The following is a 21,855-nucleotide window of genomic DNA, read 5'->3' as shown; positions in this document are numbered from 1 at the left end:
TAATCCCAGCATTCGGGAGGCAGAGGCAGGTGGATCTCTGTGAGTTCGAGGCCAGCCTGGTCTACAAAAGCTAGTTCCAGGACAGGAACCAAAAAAGGTACAGAGAAACCCTGTCTCGAAAATTAAAAAAAGAAAGAAAGAAAGAAAAAGTCTGGTAAATGTAGGTTGCTGTAAGACCTTAGAACAGTAAATGATTATATGGACATTCTGCAGGGGATCCAGATCCAACCTCCTCTCGTGAGTTGACACCTCAAGCAAGGCAATGTATTACTTTAATTGAAGAAAAGCTTGCCTCTGCTCATATTCATTATATTGATTATAGTCAGCCACTGCTGTTGATAATTTTCCCCTCCCAGCATAGTCCTACTCGAGTTTTTTGGCAGCAAGGACCCATCCTGTGGGTACATGAACATGTGTCACCTGTAAAAATTGTTATCTCGTATCCATCAGCTGTGTTACGTGTTATTCAGAAAGGGTATAAACTTAGTTTACAAACTTTTGAAATGTTACCTGATAAGGTTATTACACCATGTACCCAGGCAGGTGGGAAATTACCGTACCAACAATGCAGTCAATGCCCTACAGCTAATCACCAGGCGGGACAGAAAGAGCACAAAAACAAACAGGATGCTTTGTCAGCTGACCAGAAACTGTCCTCGAGATGCACCCCAGGAACAAGGGCATACCCGGGCCCTACAGGTCCCCCTTTTATATAAATTACATGACTAGGCCTGTCTTGGGTGGCATTGGACGTCAGGCAATACCCCTTACCCGTCATGGGAAAGCATCCAGGTCAAAACACACTTTTTCTTTTCTTTTTTTTTTTTTTTTTTTTTTTTGGTTTTTCGAGACAGGGTTTCTCTGTGGCTTTGGAGCCTGTCCCAAAGCCACCTGCACACCTTTAATCCCAGCACTTGGGAGGCAGAAGTAGGTGGATCTCTGTGAGTTCGAGGTCAGCCTGGTCTACAAGAACTAGTTCCAGGACAGGCTTCAAGGCTACAAAGAAACCCTGTCTCAAACAACAACAACAAAAAAGCTGCGTCTGCTCTATTTTCCTCCTCCAGTCTGTTGCAGGAACTCCACGCAGAGGAGACATATTGAAAACAAGCAGAAAGACTCAGTTCTGTCACTGCGGAGTTAAATACAAACTGACCAAACATTCTGATTAAAAGGAAGCTATTGCACCAGGCAGTGGTGATTATGTCTTTAATCCTAGCACAGGTAGAGGCAGGTGGACAATAGACCAGCCTGGTCTACAGAGTGAGTTCCAAGACACCAAAGCTACTCAGAGAAACCCTGTCTGGAAAAGCAAAAAAATAAAAAAATAAAAATAGTAGGTTGATGAGGAGACTCAATAGCTCCCCCAGCCACTAAGCCTGACCACCTCAGTTCGTTTTCTGGGATCCACAAGCAGAAGGAGAGAGAACTGACCCTTGAGAGTTAAGGTGCACACACAGATAGCGAGTCCCAGACCAGCCGAGGTTGTACAGTGACACCTTGTCTCAAGATGATGATGATGATGAGAAATAAATAAATAAAAAATAAACAGACCAACATCAGCCTGAGAACTGAGTGACCAGACCACTGAGTGTTTGCTCCTTTGCTCTAGGAAGTTTCTGGTTACCTAAGGGAAGCCCAGCCCCTGGGCTGTAGAGTCCAGGGTAGGGGTCGAGTACACCAGCCCTATCCTGGAAGAGGAAGTGACTTAGGGACGCTATGAGAACCCGAGGCCAGGTCCGTTTTGATAGGTATCTTAGCCCTTTGTCCCGGTTTGGAATTTGACAGTCTGTTTTTTTGTTTGTTTTTGTTTTTTGTTGTTGTTGTTTTGTTTTTGTTTGTTTGTTTGTTTTTTGATAGCCATTCCTATCCAGGATCTGAACTATTGTGTATTATACTGAATTTACATCTTCTGTCTGAAGAACTAAGCTGCTCTGGGAAGGCGTGGTGGAGAGGGAGTAGAGGTGGGAGGAACGGCTTCCCAGGGATAATTGGAAAGCACAACGTGGCCTCGGGCGTGCGCAGTCTGTACTTGCTCGGCTCCAGTTTCTACAAGGCCGGTCCCCTCGGCGCCGAGCCACGGTTTCCGAGGATTTTGTTCGCCGCCGCACCGCAGACCGCGCGGAGGACCTGACGGTGCGCTTCCGGCCCCGGCATTTCCGGTAGCGGGGCGCTGAGTCTGAGCTAAGGTGCTGGGCGGCTCTCGCCGCGTTCCTGCGGGTCCTCGTGACGGCGCCGCGGGTAAGGCGGAGGCTCCGGGACCCTGTGTCCCTTTCTTTGGAGCGTGCCCGCAGCCACAGGCCTTCTGGAGCCGCGGCCAGCCCCAACAGTGCGGGAAATCGTCCTAATCCGAGCCCCTTCGCGGTCATTCGGTGGCAGCCTCGGCCCCCTGCCCAGCCCAAGGAACCGGGTCAGAGCAGGAGGCTCTAGGCCAGACGAGGAAGGGGGCCCGGTGGGCTGATGTGCTCGCTGCTCTCCCTGCCCGAGATCCGGGGTCTCGTCTGGCCAGGTCCCACCCGCAGGGGCGCAGATCCGTTGTTCCGGCACTGACCTGTTTATCCTCCACACCCGTTCCACCAGGCTGGCATTTAATCCAGCTGCAAATGAGGGGGTAAGGTCCGGACAGGGTCAAGGCTGGGGTGGGGGCGGCTCGACCCTGTGCCTGCTGACGCCTCTCCTGTCACCATCGTGTGGTATCTGTACCGTGTGTGTGTGTGGTCAGCTCCTTTCAGATGAACCTTGTACCCTCCCTGGTATGGTGGCATACATACTATGGCTAAAATGAGCCTGGTCCCCTTCTACCCTTAGTGTGGAGAGGATGCCCAAACTTCAGGGTTTTGAATTTTGGAGCCGCACCCTGGGAGGTGCCCGACATGTGGTGGCACCCATGGTGGACCAGAGTGAGCTGGCTTGGAGACTGCTGAGCCGCCGCCACGGAGCCCAGCTATGCTACACCCCTATGCTGCATGCCCAGGTCTTTGTCAGAGATGCTAACTACCGGAAGGAGAACTTGTACTGTGAAGTGTGCCCCGAGGACAGGCCTCTCATTGTGCAGGTGGGCAGAGGGACCATTCTACCAGGTAGCAGCCGAGTTCTAGACCCTGTGTATGAGGACAGCGCCTCCAAGCTTTCATATCCAGGCTGAGGGTTGCGGGGCAGGGGGAGGCTGCATTCCTGCATCGACACTCAGCTGCTGAGTGAACTTTCCGAACTGGGCTCTTCCCCGGGAGCCAGCCTGCGCCCTGGTGTAGGGACGGCTTGGATGATGTGAGGGACTTGAAGCCCTGGTGTCACCGTGATACTTCCTCTCGGTCTCGGTGCCCTTCTGTCTCCGAGCTATCAGTTCTGTGGAACTCTGTGCCCTTGGCTGCTGCTACACATCCGTATAACTCATGTTCCTAGTGGAACGAGATGCTCCCCGCTTTATCGTATTGTAAATGTTGGTGGGAAGACCACAGCTTATCGGGTCGCCGTGGGGCTCCTCACAGGGCAGGGAGGCCTAGGCAGGGAGTCTTAGCCTGGTGTGACCGTGGATGACTTTCATGTCTTCTTCAGTTCTGTGCCAATGACCCAGAGGTGTTTGTCCAGGCGGGTCTCCTGGCACAAGATTACTGTGATGCCATCGACCTGAATTTGGGCTGCCCACAGATGATAGCCAAGAGAGGTGAGGTCACTCCACAGTCCTGTGTTGACACCTGTCCGGGCAGGTGGAAGCTCTGTGTGGGTTCGTGACAGTGGTCTGAGAGTGACACCGGGCCACCCTTCTCCTCCGCAGGTCACTATGGCGCCTTTCTGCAGGAGGAGTGGGATCTGCTTCAGAGAATGGGTGAGTTGGCTGCGCACCACTGTGTCAGCTGGAGCAGCCCCGAAAGGTTCTGACAGGGCTCATAAGCACACACATCTTGGCTGGGGCTCAGGCCAGGACGACGGTCATCCCTCTAGGGCTTCCTTTAGCTCCCACAGCCCCATGGGGACAGCTAGGTCTGTTGGGTGCTACTTCTCACTGGAAACCAGCACAGGCCGACATCACATGTGAAGACAGGAAAAGGCCAAGAATATGCCCCTAGACCTGCTTTTTGGAAAAGCTAGTATGGTTCTGTGGGCCTGGCATATAGGGACTTGTCCACCTTGGAGTAGAACCATGGTTCCCTCAGACCATCTTTCTTTCTCAGTTCTGTTGGCTCATGAGAGACTCTCTGTTCCTGTCACGTGCAAAATCCGTGTCTTCCCTGAGATTGACAGGACGGTGAGGTATGCCCAGATGCTGGAGAAGGCTGGCTGTCAGGTGAGGGCCGTGGCTCCCAGGGGTGGTTGCTGTGATCCAGCAGGCAGTCTGGGCTCACATCCACACTGTCTCTCCCTGACAACCTTCCAAGACCAGAGGTGGCTCTTGATCCTTCTGTAGCTTTGGGTGGGGGGTGCGTCCAAGTCATTTTCTGTGGGCTTAGCAGTGGGTCCCTCCTGACCCCATTTTTTTAAGACCTGCTACCTTGGTCTCAGAGCCTCTAAAACTGCCATCCCAGCTCCAGGGTGTTGACTATGGGGAGTAACATTGGGTTTACCACTGTGTCTCAGGCCCTCCAGACATCAGTCATGGCCTTCTTAGGTGAGCTCAGTATCCATCCTCTCTGGAAGACTAGGCGTAAGCCACAGGGCATTAGACTTGGTACTCTTCCCAGTCCTCCATGTTGAGCCTGGCCAAGTGTGCTCTGAGACATGTAGCTTCTGGAAGAGCAGGAGCCACCCCTCAGCAGCCTGGGGCTCCTTCATGGGGCGGGGCTCTCAAGACCCTGTGGTCTAGGGATAGATCTGGCCCAGCTAGCCCTTTTTCTTTCCTGCATGGAAAGCTGAGGAACTTAAGCAGGTCCTTTGTGATTGGTTTGGGACCTTGGCCTAGAGAATGCTGAACCATGTGTTGATCTGTCCTAGCTCCTGACTGTACATGGGCGCACCAAGGAGCAGAAGGGGCCCATGGCAGGGACAGCCTCCTGGGAGCACATCAAGGCGGTCAGGCAAGTAGATACAGTAGGTTGGGTGCAGTCATTGTCCTAGCTCCACACCTTGGTGTGTTCAGCTTTACCTGGTCTCCTATGTCTAGGAGGGAAGGCAGCAATACCATAGCAACTTGGTGGCTGGTCTCTGTCCCTCCTGCTAAGCACTGCCCTGGTGTGGTATAGGGTCAGGCTTCTCTCCCTGCCCCCCACAGGAAGGCCGTGGGAATCCCTGTGTTTGCAAATGGGAATATCCGGTGCCTGCAGGATGTGGAGCAGTGTATTCAGGACACGGGTGTGCAAGGGGTCATGACTGCAGGTGAGCAATGGATGGCCGTTTAGTGAACAGTGTTCACTGTCCTGCCTACTCCCCTATAGCTAGCCTGTGACCTGACCAGGCCTTACTCCCTCCCCACTTCCCAGAGGGCAACCTGCACAACCCTGCCCTCTTTGAGGGCCGGAGCCCTGCCGTGTGGGAGCTGGCTGAGGAGTACCTGGACATTGTACAGCAGCACCCTTGCCCGCTATCCTACGTCCGGGCCCATCTCTTCAAGCTGTGGCACCACACGTGAGTTGCTCCTTGGATAGGAGTTGAGAGTCGGTCTCTCTAAGCAGTGTCAGCCCTCTGGAGTGCTCTGTGCTCTCCCCAAGACAGCACAGAGCTGAGGCTGCTGGCTTGGCAGTGAGGGAAGCCAGAACCTGGGTGGGAAGAAGTTGGCCGTGGCTCAGGTGGTGACTGAATGACGGGCATCTTCCTCAGGCTGCAGGTCCATCAGCAGCTTCGAGAGGAGCTGGCCAAAGTGAAGACTCTGGAGGGCGTGGCTGCTGTGAGCCAGGCGCTAAAGCTTCGGTGTCAGGCAGGTGCAGGGCTGTGGGAGCCCAGCAAGCTCTGTTGTGGACCAGCAGCTTAGGTCTTTGACACGTCTTGGGCCTTTGCAGGAGGACATGTCCAGGCAGCAAGAAGGAGTGAGGCCACCTGGCAACTTGCCTGCCTTCCACTGGATCTGCCAGCCCTACATCAGGCCTGGGTAAGCTATGCCAGCCTGCAGTGTGAATACACGCACGGGGGTGGGTGAGCTACGCCAGCCTGCAGTGTGAATACATATACAGGGGGTGAGCTACACCAGCCTGCAGTGTGAATACACACACGGGGTGAGCTACACCAGCCTGTAGTGTGAATACACACACGGGGGTGAGCTACGCCAGCCTGTAGTGTGAATACACACACGGGGGTGGGTGAGCTACGCCAGCCTGCAGTGTGAATACACACAGGTTGAGCTACGCCAGCCTGCCGTGTGAATACACACACAGGGTGAACTACACCAGCCTGCAGTGTGAATACACACACAGGGGGTGAGCTACGCCAGCCTGCAGTATGAATACACACACAGGTGCCCATTGTCACTAAGGCAAGTCCCTGTTCTGAGTGGAGGGAGAGGAGAGGCTTTGTGTGGAGATTGGGTACTTACCCAAGATCCTTTGGTCCTCTGTGACTTTGTCCTTAGGGTTACTGGGTGGACCCTGGGGCTGGAATCTCCAAAGTTGGGCAGGCTGATCTGTGATCACAGCCTGCCTGGCTCAGTGGCACGAACTTTGGGCCCCTGAACTTTAGATTTACCCCCTCTATAGTGTGGGCTGCACGTGTGTCCTGTGTCCTATACAGACCCCTTTGCCCGGGACGACACCTGAGATTGGCTCCACTTGGCAGCAGTGAACTGACCGTATCTTCTTGGTGTGCCCTCTCCTTTCAGGCCCAGGGAAGGGAGCAAGGAGAATAGTGGTGGCCGCAGTAAGCGGGCTCTGGAGGAGGAAGAGGGCAGCCTGGATGGCTTGTCCAAGAACAAGCTGAAGAAGCAGCTGAGGAACCCTCACAAGACCTTCGACCCTTCCCTGAAACGTGAGTGCGGCTCTGTTCAGGCCAGGTTAACTGGTTGACTGTCAGTCCCCTTGTCTTTGTCTTAACTGGAGGTAGGAGCCCGGGTTCTGCCACGTCTAAGGCCTGGGTTCAGAAACAGATGCCTAGGGACGTTTGTCCTGTGCCCAGACCAGACTTGGGGTTTGACACTAAGAACCTAAGAACGTGTGAAAGCTTTTAAATCTCATCTGTGTGTGATGTATCAGACAAGGCAAACAAACTCCTTACCTGGGTGCTGTTCGGGTGACCACAGAGGAGTTTACCTGTGTCAGGGCTCTGGGTCACTAGGGCTATCCTTGGCTTGCTCAATCTTGATCCAAATAGATGGAGCTGAAGGTGGCTAGCCTCTCTATGGTTCCTAGGTGTGCAGCTTTGAGGTCTCAGTCCAGTGCACTGTCCTCTGTGCCCTGGCCATTTCGGCAACTCGGGCTCTCACACTCAGCTGCTTCTTAGGGGTTCAGCAGTCTGGTGGCAGCTGGTAGCTTTGCAAGCCTGGGGAATTTGCAGGAGGGACCTTGGGATAGGTCTCAGGCTGTAACCCAGGCTGCCCTGGATCTCACGGTGTAGTCCACACTGACTCATCCTCAGCAGCAGTCCACGTGCTAGGATTACAGGCGTGAGCCACCGTACCTGGCTGTACTTTCTCTCACTGGGTGACATGCTAACAGACCTTAGGGCTTTGGAACACTTGGGACTGAATGGGCAGCCCATCTGCTTCCTGTTTGTTCCTAGTTGAGGCCATGCTCACTCTCCTGTGTCCACCATCTCCTGTCATAACTAGCCACATCCTCCATCCTTACCAGTCGGTTACCCTGGCTTGCCTCATATTCATCTCATTCAACCAGCTCCCCTTATTTTCAGCTAAATATGCAAAGTGTGACCAGTGTGGAAATCCAAAGGTGAGCTGGCTCTTCTGTTGCTGTGCAGGTGGGCAGGGCAGTCCCCATGGATGTTGCTGGGGTCTGGGCATGGGTGTTGGCCTCAGTTCACCAGCTTTCTCGTACACAGGGCAACAGATGTGTGTTTAACCTGTGCCGTGGCTGCTGTAAGAAGCGAGCATTCAGAGAGACAGCAGATTGCCCAGGTGAGCAGACGCCTGCTGCACCAGCCCAACCACCCCCGCAGCAGTAGGAACCTTGGCTTCCTGACAACCATTCCCCTCTTGCTCTCCCTGTCAGGCCATGGACTGCTTTTTAAGACCAAATTAGAGAAGTCTCTGGCCTGGAAAGAGACCCAGCCTGGGCTGCAGGAACCTCAGCAGGGGAGGCCCGGAACACCAGGTGGTTTCTCCGAAGTCATGGGTAGTGCCCTAGCCTGAGAGCCAGCAAGGGCCCTCTCTACCCCAGGACAGCCACTGAAGCCTAGACACTCTTAAGGAAATGCCTTTACTCAGGGAATCTCCTACTTGACACAGAAGGACAGTTGGTGTCTTCAGGCACCTTGGCTGAACTTGCCCTGTTCCCACTTGTTTCCAGGACTGAACAATAAACCATTTCAGAGATTCGTTTGCAGAGATCTCATAGTGGCCAATGACTGCTGCTTCCAGCCCACACCCAAGGAGACCTTGGGAGCCAGGAAAGCTCAGGGGACCTTGGGAGCCAGGAAAGCAGTGTGAAATGAGTGGGTACGCCCTGCCTTTCCTGAGTGGTCAGAACATCAGGGGATTGCCCTGGGTGAGATCTTCCAAAGCAGAGAGGAGCAGAGCCTGGGGCAGTGATCAATCTATACTTTAATGTCTACACTGCTGTAGTCAGAACTACACAGACAGGAGGGTTTCAGGGTCCCTACCTGGGCATTGCACACAGTCTGTTTCATTGGACAGAAACCTAGGGTCAGGCCTGAGTGACCATAGCGGGCAGCTTGCCTACCACAGCAGAGAGAACCTCAGAGTGGAAGGCCAGTGAACTGGCATCCAAGCGGCCAGGCTGCTCTAATGAACCACACATAGTCTGGAGCCTCCTCTGAGGAAAGCAGGCAAGAGGCCCAGGTGCTGCTTCCGTGGGCTGGGCAGGAGTGCGGACCGGTCTCTGCAGGTCGGGGAGGCCTCTCACATGTTGGTGCTCATCCGTGTCTGGCTGTTGGCTGGAGTCAGCTCCCCTTGGCTCCCTTCTCTAGGCGGAGACTGCAGTGGACAGAGGGGTCAGTGGAGGCTGCGTAAGTGCTGCCCGTTCCTCACCCCAGGCTGCTCACCTTGACATGGATCTGGTTGCGTAGCACAGCTGCCCTCAGAATCATGGCCTTGGCACGTCGCTGGAATTCCTTGCCCATCAGCAAGGACTTCTCAAAGGTGGTGCTGCGTTGATCCACATCTCGAGCATACAATATCTGTACAAGTAGGAGAGGAAGTTCAGAATGGCCCAGCAGGCCACGCCCCCAGCAATCCCAGCCCTAACTACGCACCTTGCTGTGTGAATCGATGCGGGCATTAATGAGCCCTTCCAGGATGAGCTGTGTTAGCTCATCCTCCAGAGCCGCAACTGTTGTGTTGAAGGCTGCAGCCATCTTGTGCATATCAGCTGACACGTAGGGGCTGAAATACTACAGGACGGAGGCCACAAGCTGTCCACTGTCCCCAGTGTCTGCACCCCACCCCACGCAGCCTAACTGCCACTCCCCCACTTACTTGGATGAGAGCCCGGTTGCGAATCTGGGTATACAGCGTCCGCACATGGGGGGCCAGGTACATGTCCAAGAGCAGGTTGTCCTGCAGAGGAGAACTGGTCAGTGACGCAAGGCACAGGCTAGCCCAGTCTCAGTGCAACTGTTCCTGTCTCCTACCTTCATCTCGTCCAACATCTTCAGGCATGAGGCGTACTTGGACTCATAGAATTTGAAGATGATGTCTCTGACCTGTGGCTCCAGCTCCAGGAACAGCTTGAAGGAGCTGAGGATACCAGAGTGCTCAGCTAAGAAGGGACTAAGGGCCTGACCCTGGGCAGGAACAGGAGGTAGGAGCCACCACCCAACTTACCTGCTGGAGATGACATTGCGTTGCAGCTCCTGACGGTCAAAAGTGGCTAAGGCACACAGGCCACCATAGACAGCCACATTGCTGGGGGACAGCAGCTGAAGGCAGAAGGGGAGGTGGGGCCAGAAACCTAGGGTCCTCGGTCACAGGTGCACACACCACGGAGGAAGCCCAGAGCTGGGGCCTGGCTTTCCCACTACCCACTCAGACATGCTTAGACCTCATTCAGGAGAGGTTAATACCTCAATCCATGAGCCCTCACTTCCTCTTATGGACTTGGACAAGCTCAAGAGTCCCACGTGCTCCTCCTCACCTCTGGGAAGTCGCAGTGATCAAAAGAAGCGAGAAGGAAGCACTTTGCAGCTTGCTTATACTTTCGTGCAGCCAGCTCAGCCAGGCCTAGAGGGACCAGGCAGGAGACAGTGAAGACAGGCTATTAGAGGAGGCTGCTGGAGCCCTAGGAGACTGGTCATCAGTGGACAGCCCACTGGCCTCCTGCCCCAGTATTCCTCAGTTTGTTAGTAACAGCATCTAACTGGAGACATTCCTGTAAGTATGTCTGCAGGGAAGCCTCAAATGCCATAACATACAGCCAGGCTTGGAAACCAGCTCATCTACTTTCCCACACCCCACCGGCTTCTCTGCCTGAACACAGACACGGAAGCCCTGGAGCCTGCCAGTACTGTACCTCTAGCTATTTCCCCAAGGTTATAAGGGCTTGAGGTGGCTGGAAGCCTCACCTGCAGCACACTTGAGCTTGGTGAGGATGGCCTGGGTCTGGCTGTCCCGCTCTCCACGCTGCTACAGGGGAAGGCAGCAAATATGAGAGGCCCTACCCTGCCCTCCTCGTTCAAGGGGCTTTACTCCCTGTCCCCCAGCCTACCCAGGGAAGGGTCAAGAGCAAACTCAAACAGAGGTTGAGGCTAGGAATGGGTATGGGGGCTAACAAGGGGCCGCCAGGGAGGTGGATCTTACCTCAGCAATCTCTGGAGTAGACTCAGCCTTGCTGACATAGCTTAACACATGAGACCAATTTTGCAAGTAGACACTGACCTGGCAGATGAGTAGGCAAGGCCGAGCTAAGTCTGGTGGCCTCTCCGGGCCCTCCATGCCTACCCACTGTTCCCTAGGTCACCTTGATGACGTTGAGGCACATGTTGATGACATGTTTAGCACTGGTACAGTAATCCCGGGCTCGTGAGTAACATTTGAGGGCATTGCTGAGGTCCCCGCAGTCCAGGTAGTGATCACCCAGGTCGTCATGGCCGCGCCTGTAGGCCCGGGAGTGAGTGGATACTGGTCAGCAGCCAGCCAGGCCCAGCTGCCCGCCTCCCCTGCCCAGAGCTGGCCACACCTGATGCTCTCTTTGATGGAGTTGCCCTTGTAATTCTTCAAGTCTGTGTCCAGCTTCTCCAGTTTCAACAGGGCCTTCTTCCGAGTGGCCTCCACCCAGGCTGTATCCAGGGGTGGGGGCTCTACTCCACCCTCAGGAACGGCATCAGGTGCGTTCTGCAGCTCCCTGAAGGATAACCTAGCCATCAGGACAGCGACAACCACAGAACCAGGGAGGAAGGGGAGAGGATATAACAAGCCACAGGCTGGTCTTCAAGAGGCCTTTGCTTTGCTCCACCCAAAGAAGCCCACCCATACCAGGGGCCCTTTATACAGACATTTCCTGACCTAGGAGCCCACAGTCGGAAAGGGAAGTTTTAATGGAGGATAAAGGGTTTTGACCCCCCCCTTTTTTTTCGGGGGTAGGGGAAGGACAGCTACACCAGGTTCTGAAGAATTAGGATCCCAGCTGTGTGCACACAGGCAAAGGAAGCCAGGAGAGAGAGAACAGGGCCTGCTACCACCTCCCTGCCACAGGACATAACGTACAGGGTGCTGCTACACCACAGGACTTAACGTGTACAGTAACTGCTACATCACAGGTAGGATGCTGGGCATGACGGGCACAGAACGTGGTGGTCACTTGCCCCCTCCAGGGCCTTACCTGGTAGCCTCAGAGAGCTTCCGGTGGATCTCTTCATACATATCCACATTGAAGGTCCTCTGTACGAAGGACAGGGCCATTTTCAAGGCCTCGACCCGCAGTGGAGGACACCGGTCAGCAATGAACTGCAGCCGCTCAATGCGCATCAGACCGCTGTAGCTGGCTGCATACTGCTCCAGGTCCTGGGGGCGGGGGGGAAGATGGGGGAGTAGGTAAGCAAGGACCTGACAGCCTGAGCACAGACACCAAACCTTCCCTTAGGCCTGCAGAACTGACTGCTGTCCCAGGTTATGGGAAGAGGCCACTGGTGTGTATTAAGGACCTTCGGGTCCAGCTCTGCACTGGAAAGCAGGAACACAGGCACACCCGCCAAGTGATGAAAGTTGGGGTGAGAACAGATAAAAAAGCGTGTTGGCTGGAAACAGACTTTAACTGCCTGAGAAGCCAACACAGGCGGGCACATGAAAACCCAGTTTCGTGGCTCCGAAAGATGTCACTAAAGTGGTTGCTAGGCATCGCCAGTTCCCAAAACTATCCACTACAGTGGGGAGTATGATTGGACCCCTCAACAGACCCAAGTGAAGGTAGTCCTCCCCACACAAAGATCCGTACCAAGGTGGGGTTCTCCACCACGTAGTTGACATCAGGTGCGTTCTGGGGGTCTTCCTGGGGATCGACATCAATCTGCATCGGTTCCACAGCCCCCTGCAATACAGAAAAAGCTCCTTGACACACAGCACCGGGGAGAGCAGGGACCACAGGCATTGGTGGCCAAGCGCCCCCCTCTGCTCTCCCACACAGGTGTGGGTCACAGTTCTCTGACGGATTAATGAAGCCTCCTCCAGGCCACAGATAATAAACCAGATTGACACCATTTCTGCAGAGGTCAGGAGAGCCGCAGCAGGCCGGCCACGGTGCGGAAGAGACGCCTCCCGCAGGCAGGGCGCCGGGTACCTCGGAGAGCAGCGTGCAGGCCGAGAGGCTGGCGCTCAGGCTGTAGTCGCCCGACGTCCCAGGCCGCAAGTCCGACCTGCTGTGCGCAGGGCTGCGGCTCAGGTCGGACGCCGACGACGACGCGGAGCTGGGCGCCGGGCTGCCCCGCATCCTGACCGCTCCCGGGCCGCCAGCACCCGCACGGAAAAGCGTTGGCGCGCGAGGCGGGGGCGGGGCGGGGGCCGGAGCCCAGGGCGGCCCGCGAGGCTGGCGGGGCTCGCGCGCCCAGGCCTGCGCCGCGAGCCCCGCCCCGCCCGCCGCGAGCCCCGCCCACCGAGCCCGACCCGGGCCGCACAGCCGCGCGGCGAGCGCAGTCGCCAACCCCTACCTGCAGGTTAAACACCTGAACCGGCAGCGGCATCTTCCACCCCCGGCGCCGCAGAGCGACGTTCACTTCCGGGGCGGCGCGGCCATCAGTTCCGGGTCGCGACTCGGGGCGGGGCGCTGGTCGCTCTTAAAGGGGCCGCCTCACTCTCAGGCGGGCGCCCAGCGCCCGGGCCGGGGCGAGCGTATGAACCGTGTGCGGGGTCTGCTGTGCCGGGCCTGCCTCGCGCTGGCCGCGGTCCTGGCTGTCTTGCTGCTGCTGCCGCTGCCGCTGCCCCTGCCCCGCGCGCCCGCACCAGACCCCGGCCGGATCCCGACTCCCGGTCTGTCTCTCGAGATCTCCCGCCTGCAGCCCGACGATGTCTTCATCGCAGTCAAGACCACTCGGAAGAACCACAGCCCGCGTCTGCGGCTGCTTCTGCGCACCTGGATCTCACGAGCCCCGCGGCAGGTGCGTACCGAGACCCCGCCGCGCGGGTCCGGGATCCCGGGCTGAACCCCCTGCCCGCACCTCTGGTTCCGGTCTGAACCTCCCTGCCCGCCCCTCTGGTCCCGGGCTGGACCCCTGCCCGCTCCTCTGGTCCCGGGCTGGACCTCCCTCCCCGCACCTCTGGTCCCGGGCTGGACCCCCTGCCCGCACCTCTGGTCCCGGGCTGGACCCCTGCCCGCACCTCTGGTCCAGGGCTGGACCCCCTGCCTGCCCTTCTGGTCCCGGGCTGGACCCCCTGCCCACACCTGTGGTGTGTGTGGGGGGCGCGCCTCTGGTGCCTCACGGTGTTTCCTCCCTCAGACGTTCATCTTCACCGACGGAGAGGACCCTGAGCTCCAGCTGCTGGCAGGTGAGACCCCCCCCCCCCGACCGAGTTGTAGCTACCAGGACAATTCTGTTCCTGTGTCAGGCACCTGGCTGGGTTCTCAGAGCTCGTGGAGGGCAGGGCCGGGATGGGATGCTCACCCATGGCCAATGCGCCTTCCAGTGCCCATCCTTCCGGCCATCAGCTCCTCACCCGCCCCACCCCGTCCCTGGCACCCACCTTCCTTGAGGAAGCCCCGTCGGCAGTTACCTGTTCCCACCTGGGCTGTTTGAGGATTGTGGTTGGGCTGCAGCCTAAAACCAGGAGGCAAGCTGGAAGTCAACCCTGAAATTTCCCATTTCCCACCGTGCAGGCGGCCGCCTGATCAACACCAATTGTTCAGCTGTGCGCACGCGCCAAGCGCTGTGCTGTAAAATGTCGGTGGAATACGATAAGTTCATAGAATCCGGACGGAAGTAAGTACCTCATCTGTCAGGGTGAGCCTCCAGGGCTGAGTGTGCTGGAGGCTCCCACCTAAACGGGGGTCCTCGGTGCATAGGCCTCTCTCTCCGCCTGCAGATGGTTCTGCCACGTGGATGACGACAACTACGTGAACCCCGAAAGCCTGCTGCACCTGCTTTCCACTTTCTCTTCCAACCAGGACATCTATCTGGGGAGACCTAGTCTGGACCACCCCATCGAGGCCACCGAGAGAGTCCAGGGTGGTGGCGCCGTGAGTGCTGGGGCCAGCATCCTCCCCGAGGTTGACTGTAGCAAATGCTGTAGGAGCTGAGACTGGGCTAAGACAGGCATGGGCCGGGTGGCCTGGTTCCAGGCCCTTGGAGCTAGCAAACCAAGCATAGTGATAAACAAGGGTCCAGAGGCCACGGTGACTTGTCCGGAACACCTGTGCCCTCTGCAGACTCTCCTGTATGGTGGCCCAGGATGACACGATTCGGCCAGAGGGTTGACGGTGAGGAGCCCTCTCCTGGGCAGCCTTGACCGAGCTTTCCCTTTTTCCAGTCAAACACAGTGAAGTTCTGGTTTGCTACTGGTGGGGCTGGGTTCTGCCTGAGCAGAGGCCTTGCTCTCAAAATGAGTCCATGGGCCAGGTAAGTGGGAGGCTGGGAGCCCAGCGGCCTGGCTTGGGGAGGGTAAGGGATATGTAGGTGTTGACTAACCTAACCCTCCAGCCTAGGCAGCTTCATGAGCACAGCAGAGCGGGTACGGCTCCCTGATGACTGCACAGTAGGCTACATTGTGGAAGGGCTTCTGGGTGCCCGCCTGCGCCACAGCCCCCTCTTCCACTCTCACCTGGAGAACCTGCAGAGACTGCCGTCCGATGCCGTTCTGCAGCAGGTGAACCTGGGCCTTAGTCCACTCCTACAGGGACCCAGCCTCTCTCCCAGGGGGTCTCCCAGTTGTGCAGAGCTCAGGAGAGGGCTAGTCACAGGGTGTCCTTTTCCCTGGGGAGTGAGCCCTGGGACAGGCCCTCAGGAGCAGAAGCTCATGGCAAGTCTCAGAGGGGCTTCTTTTTTTTTTTTAATATTTATTTATTATGTATACAATATTTTGTCTGCATGTGTGCCTGCAGACCCCATTACAGATGGTTGTGAGCCACCATGTGGTTGCTGGGAATTGAACTCAGGACCTTTGGAAGAGCAGGCAATGCTGTTAACCTCTGAGCCATCTCTCCAGCCCATCAGAGGGGCTTCTTTATGAAGGGTCACTGTCTTGCTTCTCCAAGCCTCTACTTTAGCAGGTAAAGTACCCAAGAGGAAGAACTGACCCCCACTCTCTCCGATCCCCCTCCCAGGTCACCCTGAGCTATGGGGGTCCTGAGAACCCACGTAATGTGGTGAACGTAGCCGGAGGTTTCAGTATACAGCAGGACCCTACACGGTGAGTGGGCACTGGCTCTTTCAGCCCCGGAGGGCTCTGGTGTCAGCCCCTTGCCCAGCAGAGCTGACCTCACTTCTTCCCCTGGCAGGTTCCAGTCTGTGCACTGCCTTCTCTACCCAGACACCCACTGGTGCCCTATGAAGAACAGGGGTGAGGTAGCTTTTCAGTAACTGATGACCCCTGGTGGCTCCCTCGGGCCTTGGATTCGGCAGGCAGCAGAAGACGAAAGGCTCGAAGGCTCCCACAATCCTTCTTCCAGTTGGGACACAAGGTACCTCGGGATCGTGAGGACAGCTGGACTGTGCGTGCGGAGATCGTCCAAGAGCAGCAAGGAATGTAATGCCGCCGAGCTGTGTACGGACGCTGCTGGCCCAGCCCGAAGGCCCAGGAAGGGACGGGTCCCCGACCTCCCACAACTGCAGCTTAAGGTGGTGCAGGGTGGGCTAGTCGTGAAAGGGTGGGCTCCAGGCCTGGCCACAGACTCTTCCTGGGTTGCTCACAGAGCCGCTGTCCAAACCCAGAATGTGCAGACTACCTGGCTGCTGGATGTGTAAGGTCAGCCCAAGGCTCTGCCTCCCAGCCACGCTGCTGTTCATCGTTACCTCAATCCCTGGCCTCCCAGAATCGCTCCCAGGAGACATTCTTCCTCTACTGGAGGTTTAGGGGTCTCTTCCCCGAGCTTCCCAGAAATCAACAGCCAGAACCTTTCCTCTGGCCCCTCAGGAGCAAGATGCAGCCCCAGCACCTTTTACGGGGGTGTCCCGTGGGAAGCGACTGCAGTATTGAGTAAAGGCTTCTGTGACGTTCCTAGTTTGGCTCCTCTTGTAACAAGCGAGCAGGACACCTGGCAGCTCGGCTCTGCAGATGTCCACACAACCGCTCGTTCCTCCAGGAAGGCCTGCTCCTACAGCACCAGCCACCTCCTTAACCCTCCATACTGTGAGGCCAAACAGGACTAGAGAGGGGTCTTTCTCAACACATGGGATGGAACCGCCAGTACACATACGTGAGCATGGCAGTTATGTGCATAACTGTGCCTATAAGGGCACAGATGTTTTGTGCGTGGGTACGCTGGTGATATGGGAGAGCGTAGGCATAGCTGCTGTGTGCGTGGTTGTGCCTGGGTACACAGCACATGTATAGTGTTTGTGTGAACATGCTGAGAAAGGGTCTGGACCCTGGCCCATGTGCGCTTGTGTGTGCTGGTGTGCAGAGATGTGATCAGTGGTCCCCCATGTGCACTTGTGTGTGCACATGGTGTATATGATTTCAACTTGAGATGGGCTTACGGCTTCCCAGTGTCACTGGAGGGGCTTGTGTGTGTGAAGGGCAGGAAGCAATAAGTCGTGACTGGGCTGTGCTCACCAGAAGTGAAACACACCTTGGAGCCCCGCATGGCGGTGCTAGCCAGTAATCTCAGCTTGGGAAGATGGAGAATTCAAGACCAGCCTGTGCTATGCAGACCTGGTTTCAACATAAAGACACCGGGATCTAGCAGATGGCTCGGTCACTTCAGGGCTTACCCTGAAAACCTGAGGATATGAATTTGGGCCACAAAACCCACATTAAGAGAAAACAAGCTGGGCAGTGGTGGCGCACGCCTTTAGACCCAGCACTCGGGAGGCAGAGGCAGCCAGATCTCTGTGAATTCGAGGCCAACTTGATCTACAGAGCTGGTTCCAGGACAGCCAGGGCTACACAAGGAAACCCTGTCTCAAACAACCAAAGAGAGAGAGACTAAAACAAGATGTGTTGTACTTGAGGGCTGGCACCTGAGGGTAGGCTGCACGTGAACAGTCATACACATACACAAGGAAGAGGAAACTCCATCTTGGGTCAAACCCTATAGGTTTGGGGTCCTTAGCCTGCTAGGTTCCAGGGAAAAGCTCTGGTTCTGTACAGCCAGGTTCCGGGTAGAAGGTCAAGGACTGAGGCTGGGAAACAGTCGAACGGGATGAGCTCGGAGCAAGAAGGATGGAGCGTGGAAGCTGCTACAGAGTCCTCAGCAGCATAGAGATACAAGGGAGGGAAGGTGTCCCTTGTATCCGCCAACACAGCTATGACCTAGTCACCTGGGACCCTAATGTGGGCACGTGGCAAGTCACCACCCCACCCAGCACCTGGAGTTCAGAAGCCTCCTCTAATTTCCTTCTTAGCCTGCACTGTATTCGCTCAGGCAGGGGCTCCACCAGTAAACACGGTGTCTGGATTGCAGGGACCAAGGATAAGAGCAAGTCCACGCCAACAGGAGGGGTGTTTGCAGACTGCAGGGGTGGTAACCACCCAGAGCTGACCAGATCGTCACTGCAAGGGCCTTTCCAGAGTTAATGCAGCTTACTTCAGGATAAAGACTACGTGGTTGTGTCCCCAGTACCTCCACCTGCCAAGGCTGGTCCCGTGACCTAAGCATCACATAGCCCACTAATATCTGTGGAAGAGCAGCTCCCACCCCATCTCACAGGGATCTCTGGCTCGTGAGAAGAAAGCAGATTAATAAATGCCCTCTCAACTGGATGGTGGGGGTACACACTTATAATCCCTAGCACTCAGGAGGCAGAGGCAGGCAAATCTCTTAAGTTTGAGGCCAGCCTGGTCTATAGAGTGAGTTTCAAGACACCTAGGGCTGATACACAGAAAAATTTGGTCTCAAAAGAGAAGAAAAATCAGTCTGGGTGTGGTGGTGAGTACCTATAATCTCAGCACTCAGTATGTGGAGGAAGAGAGATTAGGAGTCAAACTTCTTAGTGAGTTTGAGACCATCCAAGTACTCAACTGGTATTTCCCAAACGCATGACCTTCTGGATATAGCTATGTCATGTTTTCCTGTCCACAGTTCCCACAGTTCACAGTTTCCGGTTTGTTGGTGTGTGTGTGTGTGCGCGCGCGCGCGCGCGTGCAAGACAGACCTCTCTGTCTCTGTGAGTGTGTTCACCTCTGCATATTTGTGTTCATCTAGAGGCCTGAGGTAGTTGATGGTCATCTTCAATTGATCTCTACACTATTTTGAGACAGGGTCTCTCAGTGAAAATGAAACTTACCGTTTCAGCTAGACTGGATGTCAGAGAGTCAACACCCTCCCTCTTCCCTCCTCCCTCCTCCCATGATCCTCTTGCTCCTTCCCCAGGCCTCCTTGCTCAACTTTTTACCTGGAAGCTAGGGATCCAAGCTGAGGCCATATTTGCACAAGGACACGACTCACGGAGCCATCTCCCCAGCCCCACTTTAGGATGTATGGTGAGAGGTGTTCTTTTTCACGTTAGTTCCTAAGTTGTGACAGCGCTGGTTGCGTCCCGCTGGCTCACATAGCCTCCAGCCGCTCTCAAAAGCTTGCCTTTCTCTCCTTTTTGGGGAATGTCTTTGGAAAGTCCTTAGGTTCCATCGACACAGCTGGCTAGTCTCTGATATTTGTGTGATTGACACTGGGTCCAGGAAGCCTTCTAAGCCTCCTTGGATTTTTTTTTTTAAGATTTATTTATTATGCGTATAGAGTTCTGCCTGCATGTATACCTGGACACCAGGAGAGGGCACCAGATCTCATTACAGATGGTTATGAACCACCATGTGGTTGCCAGGATTGAACTCAGGACCTCTGGAAGAGCAGCCAGTGCTCTTAAACTCGGAGCCCTCTCTCCAGCCCTAGATGTTTGGTTTTTACTCAAAGAGCAAGATACCCAGAGATACCATGAGCTCCACATCTCCACAGCGCTCAGGGAGGGTGCTGCAACAGGCCGAGTTAATCCTGACAGAAACTTATAAAACAGACAGAAAGAGGGTGAGATCCCTCTCCTCTGTAGAAGCTGAGCTCTGAGCTTGGTTGTCAAGGATGTGTGACCGTCAATTCTCTCGCTCTTGGTCAAGTTGAAGGCTATGCACAACATTTTTGTGTTTCTCTTGGGTGACTAGCCATGCACTAATGTCCAGTTTTTGGCTATGGCTGCAGATTTTAGTCATTTTCTACTCTGATCTGGTTATTCCTGCAGCTCAGATGTTCTGGAAAGAGACTTGAGTCTCAGACTTGAGCCCCTGATGGTCTGTAAGCAACAGCGGAACATCGTGCAAGGAAGACTAAAGGGGCACATACACCTCAGGAGCAGGGGTAGAGTGTGAAGATGCGCAGCAAGGGGCACCTAGGGACGAGCTAGAAGATTGGTTGCTGAAGCACCGGGAACCTCACAGGCTCAGGCTCAGCTTCCGGAACGACAGGCACACGGACAGCAGGGGGCGCTGCAGTACAGACAGAGCCGCTGACTGGGGGCAGAAGAGAACGGTTGCTGTCCCAAATCCTTCCAGCACCTAGGACTGGGTCCACCTCTGGAAAGTCAGTGAAGTGTAAAATGGACATAGCTCTTATAGTTTTCAAAAGATTGGTGTCTGTGTGTTTGTGTGGGGGACAGATATATGCACACGTGTGGAGGTCAGAAGTCAACCTTGGGTGCTTTCCTCAGGAACTGTTCACGATTTTTTTTTTTTTGAGAAAGAGTTCTTTTGCTATAATCTATGGCTCACCTAATCAGCTAGGAGAGTTAGCTAGCAAACCTTATGGATCCCCCTGTTCGTGATGCCAGTCTGCCAGAGCTGGCATCACAAGCATGTACTACCACACTTGGTTCTTTTGTTTGTTTGGGTTTTCCAAGACAGGTTTCTCTGTTTAACAGCTCTGGCTGTCCTGGAACTCGCTCTGTAGCCCAGGCTGGCCTCAAACCCACAGAGATCCACCTGCCACTGTCTCCTGAGTGCTGGGATTAAAGGCGTGCGCCACTACTGTCCGGCTTAATAGAATCTCTTGAACAATGTCTTCTACGCTGCTTTTTCTAAATCTCTTGGACCCCACACAGTGATGAAAAGCATGACATCTTTGCAGACGTTTTTGTCTTTCTCCTTTAGACATCTTCATATTGATTTTGAGAGTTTCAATGCCAGACCCCCAAAGGCTCCTAGACCTGCATTCACCTTGGATTCCAGGAGCAACAGGACAGAAAGACCTGCAGTTTTCTGGGAGGCAAGGCTAGACGACCTTGGAGAACCAGACTCACCCAGGCCAGACTGCTTGTTAGACTCCTGGCTACACCTTTCTCTCTGTGTTCAACCCAACGGCTCGCCTCAGTACCCAGACAGTGGGCTCGGAGCTCACTAAACCCTTTCTTTCCCCTGTGTGGCCACATTGATTAAATCCCCTTCTCTTCGTGATTTCTCTTCTCTGTAGTGCACTGGGGACACACAAGCCAAGCCTGTTGGGATTTCCAGGGCCAGGCATTTGCCTGGAAACTCCAGTAGCAAACCTTTACGACCCAGGGCAGGAGAAAGCATGCCTTTGAAGGCCACCCCAGCCAAATCTCCAGGCAGAGACTAGCACCTGCCCTCCTAGGCCTGAGAGAAAGATCTCCACCAGCCCCTTCCCAACAGAGCATGTTGGACCTTGCTTTTATTGTTTCTTTGGGGTCTTCTGGGATAATCTACAATTAGACTATTTGGTTTTTGCAGGTAAATGAGTTTTATTTTTGTGTAAGGGTAAGTTTACTCTGTACATCATATTCATGCAGTGCCTACAGAGGCCAGAAGAGGGCATCGGATCCCCTGGAACTGGAGTTGCAGATGGTTGTGAATCACCATGTGGGTGCTGGGGATTGAACTCAGATCTCAGTGCTCTTAACCTCTGAGTCCTCTCTCCCGCCCCTGGCAGGGAATCTTAAAATTTTGTAGGGATGCCGGGCGATGGTGGCCCACACCTTTAATCCCAGCACTCGGGAGGCAGAGGCAGGCGGATCTCTGTGAGTTCGAGACCAGCCTGGTCTACAGAGCTAGTTCCAGGACAGGCTCCAAAGCTATAGAGAAACCCTGTCTCGAAAAAACAAAAACCAAAACCAAAACCAAAAAAATTTGTAGGGATCATGGCTTTTTTTTTTTTTTTTTTTTTTTTTTTTTTTTTTTTGCTGTATGGGCTTTTCACACTATTTTAAGCCTAGGTCATTTGTTTT

General features: G+C 55.0%; 3 protein-coding genes across 12 annotated transcripts; 2 read left to right on the top strand and 1 right to left on the bottom strand.

Moving 5' to 3' along the window:
• Positions 1–1,999: 1,999 nt before the first annotated feature.
• On the top strand, positions 2,000–8,474 carry Dus1l (dihydrouridine synthase 1 like). Of its 2 annotated transcripts, none has more exons than XR_009057359.1 (14): positions 2,000–2,608; positions 2,806–3,052; positions 3,553–3,661; positions 3,773–3,823; positions 4,170–4,282; positions 4,927–5,009; positions 5,204–5,307; positions 5,412–5,556; positions 5,749–5,845; positions 5,928–6,016; positions 6,740–6,885; positions 7,765–7,830; positions 7,912–7,987; positions 8,082–8,219. XR_009057359.1 is itself a non-coding variant. In XM_057773499.1 (14 exons), the coding sequence occupies exons 1-14, from the start codon at positions 2,601–2,603 to the stop codon at positions 8,219–8,221; spliced, it is 1,446 nt and encodes a 481-aa protein (XP_057629482.1). In that variant the 5' UTR covers positions 2,002–2,600; the 3' UTR covers positions 8,222–8,474. The 2 variants fall into 2 exon arrangements, 1 of the variants encoding a protein (XP_057629482.1); XM_057773499.1 differs by having other exon boundaries at positions 2,002–2,608; positions 7,765–7,802; positions 8,082–8,474.
• A 140-nt stretch (positions 8,475–8,614) lies between these two features.
• On the bottom strand, positions 8,615–13,314 carry Gps1 (G protein pathway suppressor 1). Of its 9 annotated transcripts, none has more exons than XM_057773490.1 (14): positions 13,189–13,314; positions 12,480–12,572; positions 11,868–12,049; positions 11,226–11,402; positions 11,007–11,142; positions 10,847–10,924; positions 10,612–10,672; positions 10,185–10,270; positions 9,875–9,969; positions 9,682–9,787; positions 9,527–9,607; positions 9,304–9,441; positions 9,094–9,228; positions 8,615–9,025 (listed from the first exon to the last, which is right to left on the bottom strand). In XM_057773490.1, exons 1-14 carry the CDS (start codon positions 13,219–13,221, stop codon positions 8,951–8,953), a joined length of 1,476 nt encoding a protein of 491 aa, XP_057629473.1. In that variant the 5' UTR covers positions 13,222–13,314; the 3' UTR covers positions 8,615–8,950. The 9 variants fall into 9 exon arrangements, with proteins under 9 accessions (XP_057629473.1, XP_057629474.1, XP_057629476.1 ...); XM_057773491.1 differs by having other exon boundaries at positions 10,612–10,669; XM_057773493.1 differs by having other exon boundaries at positions 11,226–11,390.
• On the top strand, positions 13,206–16,692 carry Rfng (RFNG O-fucosylpeptide 3-beta-N-acetylglucosaminyltransferase). Its single transcript, XM_057773500.1, has 8 exons — positions 13,206–13,635; positions 13,975–14,023; positions 14,352–14,454; positions 14,558–14,711; positions 15,002–15,090; positions 15,172–15,337; positions 15,795–15,880; positions 15,969–16,692. Exons 1-8 carry the CDS (start codon positions 13,372–13,374, stop codon positions 16,048–16,050), a joined length of 993 nt encoding a protein of 330 aa, XP_057629483.1. The 5' UTR covers positions 13,206–13,371; the 3' UTR covers positions 16,051–16,692.
• Positions 16,693–21,855: the final 5,163 nt, after the last annotated feature.

Source organism: Chionomys nivalis, chromosome 7 (genome assembly GCF_950005125.1).
Source record: "Chionomys nivalis chromosome 7, mChiNiv1.1, whole genome shotgun sequence".
Taxonomy (NCBI): domain Eukaryota; kingdom Metazoa; phylum Chordata; class Mammalia; order Rodentia; family Cricetidae; genus Chionomys; species Chionomys nivalis.
The sequence above is the reverse complement of the archived record's forward strand: the minus strand, read 5'-3'. Positions and strand labels throughout refer to the sequence as shown.